Source organism: Phoca vitulina, unplaced genomic scaffold (assembly GCF_004348235.1).
Source record: "Phoca vitulina isolate PV1807 unplaced genomic scaffold, GSC_HSeal_1.0 scaffold40, whole genome shotgun sequence".
In the NCBI taxonomy this organism is placed as follows: Eukaryota; Metazoa; Chordata; class Mammalia; order Carnivora; family Phocidae; genus Phoca; species Phoca vitulina.
Window position 1 is genome coordinate 12,472,367 of NW_022589743.1, and position 20,790 is coordinate 12,493,156.

Sequence of the window (20,790 nt, forward strand, 5' to 3'; positions counted from 1 at the left end):
AACCTTGTTTTCCATCACTGTTAAGTCTTCAGACTCATTTTCAGTTGGGATTTAGAATTCTATAGAAGTCATACTATTTAAAATGTCTTTAGTAGAGGTAATATAGTTTTGCTTCAGCTGTAGATATAGATTGTTGGCTTAGTCTCAGCTATCTCTTTAAAGGTTGCTGCCCTATCAGTGTGACTTCTGTAGTTGGTTATTAGTCTCCTGATAGAACCATTTTGTTTTGAAGTTACAGATCTTGTTACAGAGATAGTCTAGCTAGATAATAATTTATCCTGAACTTTGCTTTCCTAATGATTCATAATTCTTAATTTTGTTTTTAGCTGGGAAAACTCTTCAGATATTTAACATTGAAATGAAAAGTAAAATGAAGGCCCATACCATGACTGATGATGTCACCTTCTGGAAATGGATCTCTTTGAATACGGTTGCTCTTGTTACGGATAATGCAGTTTATCATTGGAGTATGGAAGGAGAGTCTCAGCCAGTGAAAATGTTTGATCGCCATTCTAGCCTTGCAGGGTGCCAGATTATCAATTATCGTACAGATGCAAAGCAAAAGTGGTTACTTCTGACTGGCATATCTGCACAGGTAACATTTTTCTATATGTTTAATAAAAGGTATAGAGAATGCAGTTTATTTTGAAATTATGTCTTCTCTGTTTAATCCTGGTGAATCAGACTTTTTTTTTTTTTTTTAAAGATTTTATTTATTTATTTGACAGAGACATCGAGAGAGGGAACACAAGCAGGGGGAGTGGGAGAGGGAGAAGCAGGCCTCCCACCGAGCAGGGAGCCTGATGCGAGGCTACATCCCAGGACCCTGGGATCATGACCTGAGCTGAAGGCAGACGCTTAACAATGGAGCCACCCAGGCGCCCTGAATCAGACTTATTTTGAAAGTCTTTTTTAAGAAATAAAGGTTGCTAGCTTAATGGCTTTATACTGATGTACATTTTCAGAATACTCTTACCAATTGATTTTTTTTTTCAAGATAATGTAAAGAGATGGTTGTTTTTGAGGCACATTTTAAATATTCATGTTAAGCTTTAATAAGATAATGTTGGAGCCAAATTTTAAATTAAGAGGTATCAAATCTACACAAAGAATTACAGATCCTGCTAAAGGTGATATAAAGCATTTTAATTGTTTTACTGGTTAATGAATCTGGGAGTTATAGATTCATTGGGTCCCCAAACTTTGTTCTCTTTGATCCTTTGTAGCAAAATCGTGTGGTGGGAGCTATGCAGTTATATTCTGTAGATAGGAAAGTGTCTCAGCCCATTGAAGGACATGCGGCTAGTTTCGCGCAGTTTAAGATGGAAGGAAACGCAGAAGAATCAACGTTATTTTGTTTTGCAGTACGGGGTCAAGCTGGAGGGAAGGTAAGTTTTGGCTTCAGAAATTATTATTGAGAACTTGTCTTTGTCTCTCTACTAATTTAATTAGTCCTCTAATTTCAAAATAGTCTTCTCCCTTCATTGTTAATTGGTTTTTAATATTCAGATTTGAGGTGACTTTGTTTAAATTCTGTTTCTAGTGATACTTATCTAAAATAAGTAATATTTTCTTATGATCCTTGTCTAAAATGAATAATGTTCTTTAACAACTTTTTTATATCAGCTGTTTATAGTGACACTTTATTTTGCTTGTCTTTTCCAAAGGCCTTAATGTGATGTTTTTCAATTTTGCTACAATGTACATTTGTTTGCCTTATATCTAGAGAGTCTGACTCAGTAAGTGGAACCCATAACCTATATTTTAAATGCCCTAAGTGACTAGATAGATGTGGACCACAATTTGAGTAATACCATCTTACATAGCTATAGTACAGTAGAAAAACTGGAAATTGACATTGGTACCTTTGTTTCGTTCTATGTCATTTAACAGGAATAGATGCGTGATACATACTGTTCTATCACCACAGATTCCCCCCAGCTATTCCTTTATAGTCACACCCACTTGCTCCCCTCTTCCCCAATGTCTCTAACTCCTAACTACCAATAATACTCTCCATTTGTATAATATTGTCACTTCAAGAATGCTATATAAATAGAACTGTATAGCATGTGACCCTTTGAGATTGGCATTTTTTTTTCACTTGGCATAATGTCCACAAGAATTTTTTTTTTATTATTACTGAGGAGTATTCCATGGTATAGTTGTAGTTTAATATTCACCTATTTTAGAACATTTGGGTTGTTTCCAGTCTGGGGCTACAAATAAAGCTGCTATGATCAACTGCTAGATGAGAGAGATGTGTATCAGTTTTATTTTCTTTTGAACAGTTACATATCATTGAAGTTGGCACACCACCTACAGGAAACCAGCCCTTTCCAAAGAAGGCAGTGGATGTTTTCTTCCCTCCAGAAGCACAAAATGACTTTCCTGTTGCAATGCAGGTATTTTAAGCAAAACAAATGGACTTTTAAAATCTCTCCTCATAACAAAATTAATACCAAAACTACTATTCACAGTCAATATAATTTAGTAGTGCTTAGAAAAATACCCTTTATTCAGTAGTAAAGTTTATTAGTGAACCTTTGTAAGGAAATATTCTTAATTTTCATGTAATGCATAAACTGGGTTATTCTAAGTTCAAAATTATATTTTCTCTGTTATACATTTTATTCATATTCTTTGTTTGCTGTAAGAGCTTGGGATAGTAAATGGCTATAAAAATGAGGAAACCATATGTATTAATTTTTCATATAAACCTCTTGTCAAAGTTCTAGAATTTAGCATCTCTCAAATGGAATTGAATTTTCTCTTTGTAGATTCGTGATTTTACGGAAATGTTGATTTTCTTTATACAGATCAGTGAAAAGCATGATGTAGTGTTCTTGATTACTAAGTATGGCTATATCCACCTCTATGATCTTGAGACTGGTACCTGTATCTACATGAATAGAATCAGTGGAGAAACAATCTTTGTTACTGCACCTCATGAAGCCACAGCTGGAATAATTGGAGTAAACAGAAAGGGACAAGTAAGGAAATCTCGAAACAAATTAAGCAGCGAAATAACACTACTGTTAACTTTTCTTTTTCTTCCCAAACAGGAAATGGTTTGGTTGTCAGAAATAATATATACATAAAAATACAGAAGCATATGATAAAAAGTCTCTCTTTGATCCTGACTCAGAGAAGAAGCTCAGAGAAGTGACATATAGTCACTTAGGATTGTGTTTATCTGTCTTCATTGTCAAAAGAAATGACTCTTGGGGTGCCTACGTGGCTCAGTCTGTTAAGTGTCCAGCTCATGTGTTGTGGAATATAGGGATCGAGTAGGGCTCTGCACTCAGCAGGGGGTCTCCTTGAAGAGTCTGTTCCTCCAGCCCTTTCCCCCTCTCAAATAAATAAATAAATCTTAAGAAAAAAAGACTACGTGCAAAGAAACTATTAGGGTCACATTTGACAGGTAGTATGCTTTTTCTTTTTTTTTTTCTTGCTAAGACAGTTAATCAACTATTGGAGAAAGAATTCTTTCTACATCTCTTTTCCTAACTCTTTAATTATTATTAAATATTTAATGTTGGAAAGTGATATTTTACAATAGCTATTGCGGGGTACCTGGAAAGTTATCCAATTAGATAGGGAAAATATTAGCTATTCTGAAATTGTCAGAAGTGATCCTTTTTCTGTTTTCTTAGTATTTTAGCAAGATCAGAAATATTCCACCAGGAGGTTATCTTATTTTCTAAAAAATGGTTTAAAATTTCAAGCAATACTGTTATTGGTCTTACCTTTTGCTAGTTTTTCTTCAAATTAGTGTTTTTCCCAGATAGTAAGCAAAGGAAGTAGATAGGGTTTTTTTTTCCCCCCTTTGTTCTGTTAATTTCTGGAAAATGGTATGTGTGTAAAGAGGCAAATAATATAGAGAAAGGGTCTTTCCCTATCTATCCATTCCCTGTCTCATCTCCACACCTGGTTAGGTGCTTCTGCTTTATGCCCTTAGAATATAGGTAGCTCTCCTCATTTACATCTATCACAATGAATTACAATTGCTTGTTTAACTGCTTCAGTCACTGTTCTTCATTAGGAAAGGGGCTTTTCCTTTTAATTGTATTTCTATACCAGTCAGTGTCTTGGCACTAAAACAACTTTAAAAATTCAGTAGCTTTCAGTTGTATGGGTCTCTCTTGGAAAAATCAGGAATGAATTGGCCTTTTGGTGAACTAGGTTAGTGATAATTTAATTATGAAGTTGGTAAAGACTTCCTCATTTTTGCTACTGTGCTGATATTTTTAAGGTAATAAAGTATCTGGGAAAATTCCACCATATATATTTACAGTTCATAACTCTGATTCTGAGAATTTATTGATTATTCTCCTTCCCAACAAATTTTCTGTGCCGGTTGCTTTGAGTAGGGAGATGGGTGTTTATAGTGACCTTAGGCCTCAAGGCATTTCCTTTGGTCTTTGATCAAAGTCAATTGCAGCTGGACATATGCCCTGAAGGAATGAGTTTGTGGTTTCTGTTGGTTTAAAAATCAAAAGCTATCAAGAGAGCATTATTGCCAATATCTAGCTTAAATTGTGAACTTGGTAGAACTGAGTGAGTACTTCAGAGGTAGAGGAACCTTCTCTGTCCCTTATAGATACTAAGTACTGGTTGCTAGAAATCTGCTAGAACAGTCTAAAATAGGATAAAGATGAATCTGGATTTGGTGTTTGGGGAAGACGAAGGTGTAGCAATCATTAGGAAGCTTCAGGCAGTGTAATTGGAACTGGATTTGTTCATCTTCCTTATTTTTCCTGGGAACTAAGCACTAAATTAAGGGTGAGGGTCTGGAATGCTTTAAATGACTGTAAAGAACAAGTAATTACTTTCTTCCTTTTAATGTCTTAATTTGTAGAATGACATGAGGCAGATACAGGATAGCCTAAGCTTTGGGGATGCAGGAGGGGGTCTGGCCTGTAAAAGTTAAAGCATCTGGAAGTTAAAATTTCTTCATTTTTCTCAAAAGGAAAAATAGAATAGGCAGGGTACACTGTTACCTGTCTCTTTGATTATTGAATTCTCAGATTGTATTGATTCTTGTTAGTACTGGGACAGAAATTTCCCATTTTCATTTACTTAACAAATATCAAGCATTTATTTCAGGCAAAACACTGGTGCTAATAATGCAACTAAGGAAAGATATGTCCCTGTCCTTAGTGGAATAGTGACCGAGAAACAGATGAGAAATTATATGAGAAGTGCTGTTGGGATAGTATAAGTAGTTTGTAAGCTGAGGTGTATAACCAGCTCTGGTGCTGGGGAGAGGAATGGATATGTAGATAGTGAAGTGACGGCTCCCTTTCTCATGTCCATTGATAGTAGTTTAGATATTAGGCAAGTAGGGCATCATTCTGTGACAGTGATTTTTTTTTTAGGAGGAGAAAGGGTGAGTAACTGTTCTCCAAATAAAAAGCAGTTAGAAAGTTTTCTTTACTGGTGGCTACATTTATTAAGTGCCTACTGCATACGTTGCAGTATTTTAGGTGCATGAGGATTCAGTGATCCCTCCCCTCATTGAGTATATAATCTGGCCTCTAGGAGTGTAAATGGAATTAAAATTACTGAAAGTCCTGTTAAAAAAAAAAAAATCCTAGAATTAAAAGGAGTATACCTTAAACTTCTTCCAGGTGAGCCTTAGATTTCATTTAGATTGCAGAGCTTTTTCATAGTCCTGTAGATTGTCCAGACTATCTCCTAAGAATCAATAAACCATATGGAGAGCCGCCTTTCAGAGCTCAACTAAATGGGAGAGCCTTAATCTTTGATATTAACCATGATAAGAATGAATGGATGATAGCAAAGCAATTAGTTTGGACCGTATGAAGATAGTATGAAGTAGGTGGTATATTATAAATATGGCCATATTTTAAGAATCCCAAAATGGCTTAGCAACCTTTAGTCTTCTTTCTCCTGGGGTGTTTTGTTTTTTTTTTTTTCCTTCTGAGAGCGAGCGAGCATGTGTGTGCAGGAGTGGGGGTGGAGGGAGAGAAAGAGAGAGACTCTCAAAGCAGGCTCCACACATCAGCACGGAGTCCGATGCGGGGCTCGATCCCATGACCCTGAGATCATGACCTGAGCCGAAATCAAGAGTCAGATGCTTAACCGACTGAGCCACCCAGGTGCCCCTAAATTTTTTTTAATTTTTTTACGGCAACAAGAATGTAATTGTCACAATTTCATTACCTTTATGATTCAGTAGTAAACAGCTCTAAACAAATTTGGTATCATTGATATCCAAATGAATACATTGCAGCTATTCATTAATCTTTAAATTGCAGGTTCTGTCAGTATGTGTGGAAGAAGAAAACATAATTCCTTATATCACCAATGTCCTACAAAATCCTGATTTGGCTCTGAGAATGGCTGTACGTAACAACTTAGCTGGTGCTGAAGAACTCTTTGCCCGGAAATTTAATGCTCTTTTTGCCCAGGGAAATTACTCAGAGGCAGCAAAGGTAGCTGCTAATGCACCAAAGGTAAATAGTTATGGAAATGAAGTTGGCATGATTGGATTAATGTTAATATGTTCTATTTCTAATAATGTTAGAAGTGGAACCAGCTCTTCACAGGGAAACTAACCCTTTTGAGGTTGCATTTTCCTGTAGTACAAGTGACTTGACAGCGCCCCTAGACTTGGAGGGCTTTTTAAAACTCAGTGTCAGAAGATTATGTAGATCTAGCAAGTTATGATTTACATAGATGTAATAATGTTCAGTTACTTAGTTACAACACTGTTTACCCTCATCAATGATAGCTACTGATTTTATTTCTAAACCTGAAAATTGAATAGATTCTGTTTAGTTTATGGTAAGAAGATTTGTCTGAAATTTAGCAGAATTCATTCTCATCACCTTAGTATTAAATTGGACTGAATTAACACCCTACACCCTGATCAGTTATTTTGAAGTTTGCACTTAATGTGAACCTGGAACAAAAGCTAGCCATAATTACTTTACGATTATGCTGTTCTCTTACACACTGGCATTGTAATTGGATTGGTATATTTCTGATTCTGAATAATCTCATAACCTTGAACCAGACGTGTAACATTGATTGAATCTTTGCTAGTTAGTGTATGCAAGATTTGAAATTTGTTATACTGGTAGATGAAATCATGCTTTTAAGATTGACCCAAGAGATCCTTGGAGTTATTAGTGTGATGTTGGATCACCTTTAAAAAGAGTCTTTCACATTTCCTTTTCTTAAAGGGAATCCTTCGTACTCCAGACACTATCCGTCGTTTCCAGAGTGTCCCAGCCCAGCCAGGTCAAACTTCTCCTCTACTTCAGTACTTTGGAATCCTTTTGGACCAGGGTCAGCTAAACAAATATGAATCCTTAGAACTGTGTAGGCCTGTACTTCAGCAAGGGCGGAAACAGCTTTTGGAGAAATGGTTAAAAGAAGATAAGGTATATTGACTTATGTTAACATACTTTTGCTTTGTATTTAAATACCGTGGTAGCAAGTTAGAAACATCTAGGCTGCACCAAAATGTCCATTATTTACTGCTTGTAGGAATAGAACAAGGACAGATACTGTATGAGATGCAGTAACTTACTACCTTTTGAAAATGTATTTATTTTTTATGGCCTGTTGAGATAGGGTATCTTTGTTCAATTTTTTGAATGGAATCCAGGATTCTTGCTTCGTGCTTAAAACTACTAACATGGAAGCAAATTGCTATCCTTTTGCTTTAGGAAAAGTTTAGTGTGAGACACTTACTTCAGTATACATTCAGATTTGTCAACATGTGTAACACTCATTTGGACATAGGGTATATTCTTGTATCTCACATCCCACACTTGATACCACATCTTTTAAAAATTCCCAAGTATTATCAAAATTGTTGTATTTGCTACTAGTAACAAGTGTTAGGATGTGCAGGGGAAACATAAAATGTGGGATCATTGATACGATACAAGACATCAGGGCTGTCTAATAAGCAGTGGTAGGGATTCCCAAGGTGATTTCACAGAATGTTAATTGGCATTACATGGAAAAATATTTAACTAGTTTCTTGAAATTTTTTTAATGTGTGTCTTTAAAATCTGTTCTTAACCTTAACCTAAACTTTACTGTAGGGTTTCCCTATGCTTTTTATACAGAGCAGCTAATAGTACTGTGTTTCTTAGAGCACATTATGGAAAATGTTGCTTATTTGTAAGGCAACTAACAAGTTTAAACAGTTCCTTGGTGGCATTATTCCTTTCATACCACCATAAAAAGCCTTTTTTCACAAAGTAGTCATATTGAATTACCCTAGCGTATGCCACTGTCAAGAACGGAGGTGGTACTGTTTAAAATACTCTGAGTAGTGAATAACTTTTAGTATTATTATACCTTTCAGCTTTAGTGTATATTGATAATATTTTTACATTACTAATTCTAAGTGCTTGTTTCTTGACCCAGCTTCTGGCAGTCTTATAGGATACTGGAGAATAGTGCTTCAGAGTTGGGATGCTTGGACAGGAGTCTCTGCTGAAGAATAGTTACTAGCCACACTAGCGAGTGTTTGAGGTCCGTCCTAATTGTTTAAGTTAAGGGAGGATGGGAACAGCCAGAGTAACTGAGTTGACCTGTATAGCTGTGTGAAAGCTTTTTGGATATCATTACCTTTTTTTGTGAATGTTCATATGGGATTTATTTATGGTAAAAGGGATACTAGTCAACTCTATACTAGTTAGCATGTTCAGTTAAGAGGTATAGACTCTGGTAGGACTTTTAACCTCTCAGTTATAAATGCTATTTCCTGACAACCATTAAAAGTAGAAAATCAACTCTAGTATGTAAATCAAAACTCTTAGGGAAGCTGTTTTCTAGTTTGGGCAGCTGACTAACTCAGGTTGAATAGTGCAAAGGAGGGTATCTGCTTGTATACCACCTAAAAATTCTAAAGTTTTTATCTCTGACCTTAGAAAATTATGTTCTGCTTTGTGACCTTAGATCTAAAAGTCAAAATGATAATGGAGCTTAGATCCTTTAGACAAATTATACCTTAATTTTAAGAAGGGTCCTTAGGGTAAGCCTCATCTGGCTCCTTAAATAATAAATTTTCATTTGATAACATTACATTAAAAATTGAATTCTTTTTGAAGAATTGGGGCCATGTGGATCTGATGATCTGAATATTCATAATCGATAGAATTTCAGGATTCTGCTTTTTAAGTACCTCCTTTCCTAACAAAGTAGTTGGTTGTATCTATGATATAGATACAATATGATATTGGTGGGCTTTTTATCCTTAAGTAGGATGTGTGGAGAATTCTACTGAGAAAATGCTGTGAATACAAGATCAAGAGTCTTTATTAACCACAACCCTTGCATATTTATAATATATTCTGGGACAGTTGAGTAAGTGCCCGTCGTATTAGTTATTATTTATATGGAAGTAATATCATCTGCTCATTTATAAAAAAGCTCAATGATTACTAAACAATCTCTTTTTCCCTTGGACAGCTGGAATGTTCAGAAGAACTGGGTGACCTTGTGAAATCTGTGGACCCTACATTGGCACTTAGTGTGTACCTACGGGCTAATGTCCCAAATAAAGTCATTCAGTGCTTTGCAGAAACAGGACAAGTCCAGAAGATTGTTTTATATGCTAAAAAAGTGAGTTCAGTGAAACAGGTTCTCAGTATACATTCATTAAAACATTGAGATATTCACCCATAGGAATGGTCAGTAAGTTTAATAGTGAATTTCTTTAAATTTTGATTTACTTGAAAAAGTATAAAAACCCTATTTTAGCTCTCACATATAGAATTAACACTTATTCAGAAATGACATGGGGGAACACCTGGCTGACTCATTTGGTAGACATGAGACTCTTATTTATTTAAAGATTTTACTTATTTATTTGACAGAGAGACAGCGAGAGAGGGAACACAAGCAGGGGGAGTGGGAGAGGGAGAAGCAGGCTTCCCACTGAGCAGGGAGCCCAGTGCGGGGCTCGATCCAGGACTCTGGGACCATGACCTGAGCCGAAGGCAGACACTTAACAACTGAGCCACCCAGGCACCCCTAGACATGAGACTCTTAATCTTGGGGTCAAGTTTGAGCCCCACATTGGGTAGAGAGATTTCTTAAAAAAAAAAAAAAAAATGGAGACACTCTGGCTTGGCTTTTCAGAATTTAAGACGTCAGGGGCCTATTTACCTTTCAGAAGAAACTTTGAAATAGTCATTCATTGAAAATGCGTAAGTCAGTTATAAAAATTCATAGCTTTCCATTCAAATATATTATCACCAAGGTGTCTATTTGCCAATATAAACCAAGGTCAAATTGAGCATGTTAAAACTGAATTTGTACTTGCAGTAGTTCTATATTAGCAAAATTCTATTGTAGAAAAATCCTTTAAATGATATAAAAATGAAACATTGCAGTAGAGTTGCAAATTTTTGTCCATTTGTAGGTTGGATATACTCCAGACTGGATATTTCTGCTGAGAAATGTCATGCGTATCAGTCCAGATCAGGGACAACAGTTTGCCCAAATGTTAGTTCAGGATGAAGAACCTCTTGCTGATATCACACAGGTAAAGGCATTAAAATGTATTCTGTAGAAGTTGATTTAAAAAGTGAATGGGGTGGATCTGGGTTTAAACAGCTTTGGAGAAGAATGGGTTAACCTTTCAATTTGTAGAAATTAGAGCTGTGTCTGTCTACATGGATAAACCTCAAGTATATTAAAAAAAACAAAACAAAACCCAAGTTGCAGAAGAATGGACTCCTAGGAAGATACCACCTATATACAGTTTTAAAACACGTAAAACAACCATCTTGTTTAGAGATATATATACATGAAAAATACGGGAATAATAAAAAGGATGGTTGCTGCCATTGGGTGAAGGAAGAGATGCATATAGGAAGTGGGATTCAGACTCCTTCATATTTTGTATATTTTAAATAGTTCATCAGAATTTTAAAACTATTGTTTTAATTGTATTCTATTATATATAGTACCTTAAAATATTTTTTTTTACCAGAACTAAAAATAACTGTAGAAGACAAAAATTTATTCTTAAATTATGAAGTTATATTGTACAAATGATATTTAAATCTGGGATTAGGTCTGGCAGTTTTTTTATATGTGAACTGATACTTAATTTCATTTACAAATTGTCAACAGTATTGTAAAGCAAGTTGTTTTAAACATCTTAAAACAATTCTCTTTAAATCCTTTTTTTCCAGATTGTAGATGTCTTTATGGAATACAATCTAATTCAACAGTGTACAGCATTCTTGCTTGATGCCCTGAAGAATAATCGCCCATCTGAAGGTCCTTTACAGACACGGTTGCTTGAGATGAACCTTATGCATGCACCTCAAGTACGTTTTTCCTGCTTTTTAGGCATGTTTCCACTGTTCTAGTAGTTACTGAGAGCTTCTTAGATTAAGCTATTTGAAGCTACTGTGATGCCTTTACTTTTTTCTTTATTCACTATTGAATCTTAGTATGTAATCTGGATATAGAATTATTGATATAAATGGGATATAAAATAAATCTGTCCTATTTGTGGTTTTATAGGTTGCAGATGCTATTCTAGGGAATCAGATGTTCACGCATTATGACCGGGCTCATATTGCTCAGCTGTGTGAAAAGGCTGGTCTGCTGCAGCGTGCATTAGAACACTTCACTGATTTATATGACATAAAGCGTGCGGTTGTTCACACCCATCTTCTTAACCCTGAGGTATTGTAGTCTCACCTAACAGATGACGATATGATTGATTGGTATACTGAAATGTGTGTGTAGTACTGATAATAGTAATTTCATTCCACCATTAGGTTCAATATTATTTCATTTATGTATTTATTTACCTGTTTATTTTGTCTTCTAGTGGTTAGTGAATTATTTTGGGTCCTTATCAGTAGAAGACTCTCTAGAATGTCTCAGGGCCATGCTGTCTGCCAATATTCGTCAGAATCTGCAGATCTGTGTTCAGGTGGCTTCGAAGTATCATGAACAACTGTCAACTCAATCTCTGATTGAACTTTTTGAATCTTTCAAGAGTTTTGAAGGTAATTAAGAGTTTCTGAGTTTTTTTAATTAAGAGAGCCAAGAGGGGTATTATGATCTTGTACTATTGGAAATTCTGTCTTTCTACAAGCTAATTTTATGGCACAATTTGAGTTTTAATAAATGTCAACTCTTTTATGTGGGGTTCTAGAGATGTGTAGTGAATGAGACTGTCAGCTTGGATATTTTATAGATGAATTAAAGGCAGAATTTTAAGACACAAACATATGTCGTAGCTTTGTCATAATTGTATAAAATGAAAATACGATTAGGTATAATAAGATTTCACACTTCTGTTGTCTGACTCTTAAAATGGCAAATGTTTCTAGCCAAGGACATTTTGTGACTTGTCACTGTACAGTAGCTTTTCTCTACCTTTCCACTTTAGATAATTTGGGTTTTTTTGCACTATGGATAATTTGGTTTGGGGGCGGGTTGTCATGTGCATGCAGGATATTTAGCAGCATCCCTGGCTTCTACCTCTAGATGCCAGTAGCAGCTAAAACAGTTGTGATCACCAAAAGTGTCTCTAGGCATTGCCAAACGTCTGTCTCCTGGGGAAAAAAATCACCCCATGTGAGAATCACTGCTATACTGAGTATCAGTGTAATCACTATTGGATGATGCTTAGGTTTATTAGCTAAACTTCTGGTCCCCAGTCATCTTTTTTCCCTTTTTTGTCCTATTGTCCTCTAGACAGAAAGAATAAGAATAATTTTCTCAGTTTCTGTCTGTTAACTATGTACTAAATTGATTCTGTTCATTCAAGTACAGTAGCCACTAGTGATATGTAGCTATATAAATTTAAAGTAATTAAAATTGAATACAATTAAAATTTTAGTTCTGTAGCCACAGTTCAAGTGCTTAATAGCTGCGTATGGTTAGTGGCTACCGTATTGGACAGTGCAGATATAGAACATTTTTATCATCACAGAAAGTTCTGTTGAACGGCATTGCATTAAATTCTTTTCAAACCACTTTTGTATTTTTCCTATTAACTACATATAGGAAAACCTCCTCTAAGGGACTTCATTTAAAATTTCTCGTATGGAACATGGTATGATTTCATTTAAAATTTCTCATATGGAACATGGTGTGATTAGCTTTAGTATTAGGTAGCTACCTCCTAACTACTTCTTAACTACTAGAAAACATTGAATTGTCTGTTCTGTAGGGATTAAAGTGAATATTCATTTATTGAACTGATTACTGGATTAATTAGTATTCTTATTGAGCTTTTTGAGCAACCCAGTTTTTATTTGGGGCTATTCAATATAACAGTTATTTTTAAATTAGAAGTATAATTGACATGTTTCTTTAATTGCTTACATATTTTTCAGTTCTATCATTTTCAAAGGTGCACCTATGCTTAATTTCAATTATTTGTCTCTTTAAGGTCTCTTTTATTTTCTGGGATCCATTGTTAACTTTAGTCAGGACCCAGATGTGCACTTTAAGTATATTCAGGCAGCTTGCAAGACTGGGCAGATCAAAGAAGTAGAAAGAATCTGCAGAGAAAGCAACTGCTATGATCCTGAGCGAGTCAAGAATTTTCTCAAGGTAAGTGGTTTTGAGTAATGCACTTTCTGGCTGGGTTGAAGATCAGCAGTTTTACACAGGTTTCATCATAGTTTTAAAATATTTGTTTTCCCTGGGGTGCCTGTGTAGCTCGGATGGTTAAGTGTCTGCCTTCGGCTCAGGTCATGATCTCCGGGTCTTGGGATCGAGCCCCGCGTTGGGCTCCCTGCTCAGTGGGAAGTCTGCTTCTCCCTCTCCCTCTGCCTCTCTCCCCTACTCTCTCTCTCTCTCTCTGTCTCAAATGAATAAATTAAAAAAAATATTGTTTTTCCTAAATGGGAAATTCTTAGCATTCTCAAATTATATGCTGAGTTATTTCTTCGAAATTTAATACTCCTTATTTCCTTTGAAATAAGGAAGGGAATTGGTAAGTAATACTTAAGAATGAACATCTCTTTAAAAGAAGAAAAAAATAGCACTATGTCAAAAGAATTTCCTTCCACTTGAAATTTGGAAGAAAAATTTTGAAAAGTGGTTGGAGATTCTCAATGTCACTTTAGAATTTCAGGAATGCTCCTATTAAAGATTAGGATCAGTTTGCCCTCGGTGTCCTTTTCAGGAGCCTCTATTATATACAAAGGTTTTGTTATCTAAAGGACAGGTTTCTCTCTCTTCAAATTAGCTTTTCTCTAGAAACTAAATATTAATCGTGTATAATTCACTCAACTGAAGGTAAGATCTAACAAAAAAAAACCCTCAGCTTTGTGACACTAGTTATAGAGAAGAACTGCCTCTGTTGCAGTGAAGAGTAATGGTTTAAAGAATTTTAGCTCATCAGAACATACCTAAGGGATGTTTACTTAACTTAAGCTTTATTCTCATATCTACCAGTTATACTATGAGGAAAAATAAAGCTTTGAAATCGGCAGTTGTTGATAAAAATCAGGTAAACTATAGAACACTTAGATTACCCCTTAAAAATATATGTATTTATATTTTGCATTTAGATTATATATATGTACATATATATGAAATGATTCTAGAGACTATATATAAAGTTCTTAAGTATTTTTTGTCTTTTGGAAGAATTTTACCTTGAAACTAAAACCAAAATGATTATTTTGTAATTCAGTAGAAAAAATAGGCTTTTCCTGCTCCTATGCTGTATCTAAAATAACATAGATTATCTAAACCTATAGTTTTATTAGCTGTTTGCTCTTTTGAAGAATTACTACTGGGCTCTAGATTAAACAGCTAAACTCTTAGAGGTTTTAATACAATGAGGTAGTTAAAGTATAGAAGTTGCCTTATATTTTAGATTAAAAGATAAACTTTCCCTCATAGTATGTATAGCTTTATATAATGTCTTGGCCATCATGAATATTCTGAGTAGCCTGGCTAGTATGATATGTTGGAACCCAAGTCTTTCTGGTGTCAAAAAGCCCTCCAAATGAGAAAGATTTGATGCTCCATGCTTGACTAGAGTACCCATGACAACAATTCAGTTCCTCCTTTGAGTATCGGTACTGTTTCCTGTTTTTAAAAATATTACCAGATTCTTAAACTGATTCCTTTCTCGTTGTTACTAAGCTCTCGACTGTTAGGCTTCAGTGGTCATTTCTTTAGAATTGGGTTTATATTTTTGAGTCATTTATATGTAAAATAGGACTAAATTAACTATTTTCACTTAATTATGATCTTGAGCTTCAAAAAAAATCCTCTGGATTTTAGCATGGTGTAACCTTAAGTTGCTTAGCCCCTGAGATCTAATGAGAAGAGGACTCCCCTTCCACACATCACACTGTGAATTAGGTGCAAGTCTGATAGAGTAGGGAAATGAATGTGGATTTTGGGCTTTTAAACCAGTCATCCCTGGTTTAAATTCTGTTTCTGTCATTAGCTATTGTTTGTTCATTCGGTATTTGTCTAGCTGTTACCTCAGGCAAATTGACTAATGTCCCTCAGCCTCAGTTTCTCCAGCCAGAAGCTTTGTTGATCAAGTCAAGTACCATGTATGCCATAGGTGTTCAGGTGATAACCATTGTTAATAAACTGTGTTGATGGGCCTTGGAAATAAGGTAGAGTCAGCCAACATGTGATCACTTTCTATCAGGCAAGTTTTCTCTTTGGTTTTAAGTTATTTCTGACTTTATGAAGGAATTTTAACTCCAGCCCAAGTTAGAGGTAAACCTTGTGTCTTGTCTTCTGCCTGAGATGAGAATCTAGTACTTAGATGCTACTATTGTATTCAACCTTTCACCCCAGTAGTAAGAATGAACATACTGGGCCCTTTACTCACTTTCTTTATTGACCTGTAGAATGTAGCTATAATGCTACATCTCATCATCACTGTCATTAAACTTCATTTTGGCGATAACTAGGCGTATGAAAATTGACTGGTGTTATATGTAAACTCTGGCAAGAAAAATACTCTGATCTTGAACATTCAAGTGCCAATTACATGTTAGCCACCAGGAATACAAAGATTGGTAGATTATGACTTCTCCTTTAAAGTAGCCTGTGAGCAGGATGAAATGGTGTCATCAGCATCATTTGGCTCATGCATTCACCCTGTGAAACTATAGCTCTCTGTAGAAAGTATGGAACTGTTCTTCAGACCCATGATCTGCTTTCTCCTACCTTTGATCTTATTTCTTTTACCATTTTTCTCTTCTGGTTGTACTTAAAACACACTGGCCTGCTTTAATTATTCCTGGAACTCCCTGAACCCTCTTCTGCCCCAGGACATTTGCTTGTGCCCTGTTCTACTTTTTTCTTAAATCTTCATGACTAGAATTCCTTATCTTTGTTCAGATTTCTGATGAAATGTCATGAGAAAGGATGTCTCATATTACCCTGTTTAGAATAAAACCTATCCCTATGCCATCTTCACTTCCCCCATGTCCTGCTTTATTTTTCTTTAAAACACTTAACGTTACAAGACATTGCCTTTTCCCACTAGAACAGAAGTTCCTTGAGAGAATGCTTTACTTTGTTCCCTGCTATATCTATATTGCATAAGGACAGTGTCCAGTTTATAGGTACTGAGTAAATACTAGTTAAGTGAATAACTTAATATTTAAGAAAACCTCTGAACCTGTTTATATAATTTCAATTTTGTTCTTAAAATGTTTAACCATAATAGCTAGAGGGTTAACCTTTTTAGTAAGTAATTTAAAATATTAATAGCATTACTGCCATGTGTGAAATCATGTGCAAATTTAGGCAGTCAAGAAAATATACTAGTTTTTATCTAGTTTTCCAATCTTAAATTTTCTTTAGAAATACAATATAGTTGTCTTTACCAGCAGAAATCTTAAACACCCATGCATGAGAATAGAACACCTAGGTAATCTTACATTACTTCCAAGTGTATTTTCTAAGTGGTAAAGTATATAATATTTTATGTGTATATTAAAGAGGATAAAGAAGATTAGTGTGTTGATCCACTAACTTTCTGATGTTCATTTAGTAGGAAAAACTTGGCCAACTGAAATCTTTTGGATAGGTAGATCCAACATTTTTTCTAGAAATGATTGTAGCTGTTAGTACAGAGTTTCCATGGTGCTAACATGCTTTAGACTTTCCTTAATTGGAAAAATCTGCAGCTGGACTTCCACTTCAGATTTACAGCCATTTTGATTTTTTATTTGGAATTTCTCCTGATTCCCAGAGTTAGTTTGGTGTTCTCTGAACTTTTCATAGGCTAATCTTCAAATTATACATAATTTATAAATAATTGGATAAGTGATATGCACTAAACTTCGGAACCATTTTATTTTAACATTGTAAATAATGTTCTCAGTGGCTGCCATTGGGGAAAGTCCTATCCTGCTTAGTTGTACTTCCTTAGTAGACTGACATAGAGGAATCATTTATTGAGGAATGTTTCACTGTGTATAAATGAATTCCTGATGGAAACTGTTGTTTTTTGTGCTGTACCTTATGTCTGTGGAATGTAACAGGACATGTATCAGGTAAATGCCCAGGTACAGGTCTTACCTACCTGTCTGTAACATCTGTGTCAATCTATAAGTAGGATTATAGCTTGGTATTTGTAATGGTAAAAGTGATTGGTAATTTAAAGATGTCTTTTCCTTATGTGCTTTTTCTTTTTTTTTTTTTAACCATCATGCTGCTCCTTGTAGGCTTTATTGTAATAGTGTTAGAGGCTGGCTATATAGATTGGATTTGGGAGGGGTAAAAAAATCATTAGTTTGAAACAACTATGAGCCATTTATGCCGTAATTTTCAAATGTGACTGTAGTTCTTAAGTCAACTCCAAACTCACTTGCAATATTACTATTAATGAAAGTCCTACTGTGATGATTTTATATCCTAAATGCCACTGGTGGCTCACAAATCCTAATTTGTTACTTTTTTTGGTAAAGGGTGTATGTGGAAAGGACTTGGTATTTTGCTTAGTAAAAATTTAATGGAACTGGGATAGGTGCACACTAGCTACTGGGGCATTTCTAAGTTTATGTGGGCCTCTCCCAGCAGTGTAGAACAGATTGTCATATTTTACATAGATTTGATAGCTCACAGAAGGAGAAAACTAAGGCTTCATTTTGTTCTTTTTTCAGGAAGCGAAGCTAACAGATCAATTACCACTTATCATTGTATGTGATCGATTTGACTTTGTCCATGATTTGGTGCTCTATTTATATAGAAATAATCTTCAAAAGTATATAGAGATATATGTACAGAAGGTAAGTACTACTTAAAAATACCTTATTGTAAATTTTACTTCTCACACTCTGGAAATCTTCATATCCTTTTGAAACTGTACAAAAGAGTGGTCTGCTACAGTTCCTGTCAACACCCCCTCCTCCCCGAATCCTTATTTAGATTAGAATTTTACCTTCATGTTAAGCATTAAACAGAACTGACTGCTGTAGTTGAAAAAGTTGGGTGACCTACACACTAGTTACTTGATAACACAACCCCTGAGATACCATGTAGATCCATGTAGATATCCATGTAGAAAAGCAGTTTTGCTATAATGGAGGCCTTTTACTTAGTCTTCCATAGACATTCTGTGACTGTAGCTTCTTTGGATGGACTGACTTAATTTAGAGCAGTGCTGAGATAATTAACCAACCCAGACTTCCTCCTAACTTTTTCTGTCTACTTGTAAATTTAGACTCTTGGTTTATTACTGAATTTTAAAATTGAGCTTAAAAGAGGGAAATGAGTTTAATTTTTTAAAAAACTCCTTTTTGCTTTGCTTATTAATAACATAATGACTTTTTTTTTTTTTTTTAACCATAGGTGAATCCAAGTCGACTTCCTGTGGTTATTGGAGGATTGCTTGATGTTGATTGCTCTGAAGATGTCATTAAAAACTTGATTCTTGTTGTAAGAGGTCAATTCTCTACTGATGAGCTTGTTGCTGAGGTTGAAAAAAGAAACAGGTGTAGTACCATTTTAACCTACACAAATGGGATAAATTAGTAGTCTCTCTCAGCATGCTAATGGATAAAAAATACGGACTGTCATTTGCCTAAAAGCTATTCAATAAAACATGGATCATAATTCCCTGGGGACACCTAATTTAGAAGTGATAAGCTAGCTATAATGCTGAAAAAAAATCTGTTTTAGAAAACATTACAGTTTTGTCAGACATTATTTACATGTTTATAATTACAGCTGTGTGGGTTGACTGTATGTTTTTAATGTAAACTGTAAAAAACCTGTTTTTAGTTAGGTACGACACCACTGTTTTAGTAACTAATTCTTCTCTAATTTATGTCAAGTATAATGAGAGAAAAGAATTCCCTGTGTAACTGTGGGTTAAACTGATTTTTAATTTGAACCTTAATGTGATAATATGAATTCTGAATTTCCAGGAGAGGAGAATATAGTATAAGTGCTTCTAATATTTATTATACCATGAAGTCTTTTTTTTTAGCTGGGACATTTTGATGAACTAGTGTGTTTAGAAAGTGTTGATGTAGTAAATGAGGTTGGTAGGTTGGTCTAACAGTGGGGAAGTTACTCAATGAAAAGATAACAAGAAAACCTATGGGGTTTAATTTTAACCTGAGTTGGCACAGGTATCCTAGAAATGATACTTGTAGAATTTGTATTTGAATATTTCAAACAGAAAAATTCTGTATTCAAGGACAGTGGAGATATAGAATATAATACTGATTTTAAAAGCTTGAGCCTAGTTTGAAATTATAGGTCCTAACAATTTAACATTTAGAAAGAGGTTTCAGTTGAGTCTTAAATCTAATACCTGAAAACAATCTTGTTTGTTTGTATATTCCAAGCAAATAGCCAGATAGTTATAGTTAGACAATTTGGTCTTTAAGTTACAAATTATATTGTGATAAACTAGATTCACACGTGAGTCAGTAGTCTAGATAGGCCTTAGCTAATGTTTATTTTTTCAGTTGCCGTGGCACATCTGCTTGGGTTGCACTTGTTTATAACATCATGATTTTTTTTTTTTTTTGCCTTAATGCAAATTTGTGTCTTTACCCTAGTGGGAGTGTGTTATAGCCAAAATATGACCTACTGTTTTTCCTTTGGGTGCTTTTATTTTTTATTATTATTATTATTTTAATGTTTGTTTAAGTAATCTTCTTACCCACTGTGGGGCATGAATTCATGACCCTAAGATCAAGAGTTGCGTGTTCCACCAACTGGCCAGCCAGGAGCCCCCTCTAGGTGCTTTTAACACTTCAGCCGTGGTCAAAAGGACCATTGAAACATAAGCTATAGCTTAGTGAAACCATGATCCTTGGTGGAGTGATCGTATGACTTCTAGAATTACTAAACCCAGAGCTTCTAAAGCCACCAGATTTTGTTCACATTGTGTATTTAGGGTATTGCCCCCTTTGGCTGTAGGTAATGTCTGTTAATTGTGTTAAAATTGTAAGGAACCTTAGATAATCTGGCCTATTTTCTCATATGACATTCCCATCTTACTTCCAAAAAAAATTTATCTGAAGTCTGGATATTTTGTCCAGTATAAAAAAAGAACAGTATGAATCTATAATCTGTTTTTTTTCTGTTTCCTATCTAAATAACGTAGCACATAGGTCTGGGAGATTCTAAAGAGAGTCTTTTATACCTTTTGTGTAGTCTTGGGCAAATCATTTAGCCATCTCTGAATCTTAATTTCCCAATTTGTAATAGAATTGTTGAGAATTCAAAATTATGTATGGGAAAGCATATTATATACCGTAAGGTACTTCTGTAGTTAGCATTGTCAAGAATTGTATGGTTTTTTTTAAA

At 35.0% G+C, this 20,790-nt stretch overlaps 1 protein-coding gene across 4 annotated transcripts in view; it reads left to right on the forward strand.

Annotated features, from left to right (window-relative positions):
* Positions 1-20,790, forward strand: part of CLTC (clathrin heavy chain) — a 59,695-nt gene that overhangs the window by 23,288 nt on the left and 15,617 nt on the right. For all 4 annotated transcript variants that reach the window (XM_032429316.1, XM_032429318.1, XM_032429317.1 and 1 more), the window contains 14 exons: positions 327-595; positions 1,227-1,388; positions 2,292-2,405; positions 2,820-2,993; positions 6,285-6,482; positions 7,215-7,415; positions 9,463-9,615; positions 10,418-10,540; positions 11,196-11,333; positions 11,533-11,697; positions 11,846-12,026; positions 13,421-13,584; positions 18,129-18,254; positions 18,817-18,959. In XM_032429316.1, coding sequence (XP_032285207.1) covers positions 327-595; positions 1,227-1,388; positions 2,292-2,405; positions 2,820-2,993; positions 6,285-6,482; positions 7,215-7,415; positions 9,463-9,615; positions 10,418-10,540; positions 11,196-11,333; positions 11,533-11,697; positions 11,846-12,026; positions 13,421-13,584; positions 18,129-18,254; positions 18,817-18,959 — 2,311 coding nt within the window. The remainder of the gene's footprint in view (positions 1-326; positions 596-1,226; positions 1,389-2,291; positions 2,406-2,819; positions 2,994-6,284; positions 6,483-7,214; positions 7,416-9,462; positions 9,616-10,417; positions 10,541-11,195; positions 11,334-11,532; positions 11,698-11,845; positions 12,027-13,420; positions 13,585-18,128; positions 18,255-18,816; positions 18,960-20,790) is intronic.